This window comes from Sinocyclocheilus rhinocerous, unplaced genomic scaffold (assembly GCF_001515625.1).
Source record: "Sinocyclocheilus rhinocerous isolate Xijiao unplaced genomic scaffold, SAMN03320098_v1.1 scaffold5608, whole genome shotgun sequence".
Lineage (NCBI taxonomy): Eukaryota > Metazoa > Chordata > Actinopteri > Cypriniformes > Cyprinidae > Sinocyclocheilus > Sinocyclocheilus rhinocerous.
The window spans coordinates 3,827-4,850 of record NW_015631100.1 but is presented as its reverse complement, the minus strand read 5'-3'; the positions used below and the strand labels follow the sequence as shown (position 1 = coordinate 4,850).

The window sequence follows — 1,024 nt, the reverse complement described above, 5'->3', positions numbered from 1 at the left end:
GCTAGGTAAGTAACTAAGATCTGGGCAGGGTTTAACTTTAAAAATTTCACGACACAAGACAATAATTCTTATAATGAAACAACAGTTTATTGGCTATTCTAGATTACATTAAACTAAACTAATGAAAACACACACACACATACACACACACACATACGGTTGAAAGGATGAGGATTTTAACGGAGTTCTGAGTTCTTAGCTTATGTTTGCTGCTTAATTAATTCAGCACCGATTTCAGCAGATAGAAGACTTTGTTTGTTACTTGCGTTTTGCTGACAGCTGAATTGAGCTTGTTGGCTGCTTGAGGGCATCCCTGCGTATTTGATTGGTTGCTGATCTGGCGTCTGGATGACGTAGTTTCTGGGGATGCCCTCCTGATGAATGGGGTTTCCTGGTGACGCAGAGGCTTTGGCAGTTCTTCTGAAAGAGTCTGAGTTTGTAAGACTTTAGGCTTTTGAAGATCTCTGGCAGTCACGAAGTTTCAACTGAAGTGTTTGAGTTCTGGATGACCCGATCGCTTGATGGTGCAGCGGGTGTGCGCTTTGTAGCGCGGTCACCAGGGCGAAGAGCCAAAGGTTTAGAGAGAGAGAGAGAGAGCGAGCAAGCCACGAGGGCTTTGTGTCCATTTTTGAGCAGGCTGATTTTGGTCCGCCCCACGACGCGATCTTCCAATCGACTTGTTGCAAGGCTTAGCCATGGCCTGTGTGGTTCCCTTCTCATGCATAAATTAACATGCTGTTCAAGACATCACGTGGGGGAAATGTCTCTGCAAAGATTTTGTTAATACTTCTATAAAGTGGCATACAACACACACTGTTCAAAATAACAGCTTTTCACTCATTTCAATGTTGTGGGAATAAAACAAGCTTTCGTTCAACATCAAATAACAGGTAGTTTGCATACACATTAATAATCTTATCTACTAAAAGGAAAAGTTAAACATTGCTTAAACTTGCACCGATTACAGGAAACACATCAAACATATATAAGACATAAAACATATTATTTGTGAATATAGTTGCCC

The 1,024-nt window shown here is 41.3% G+C and overlaps 1 protein-coding gene across 1 annotated transcript in view; it reads right to left on the bottom strand.

The window, feature by feature from the left end:
• The window catches only part of LOC107741604 (uncharacterized), a 4,531-nt gene that overhangs the window by 1,187 nt on the left and 2,320 nt on the right, over positions 1-1,024 (bottom strand). Inside the window, exon 3 of the mRNA XM_016554363.1 lies at positions 230-300. Coding sequence (XP_016409849.1) covers positions 230-300 — 71 coding nt within the window. The remainder of the gene's footprint in view (positions 1-229; positions 301-1,024) is intronic.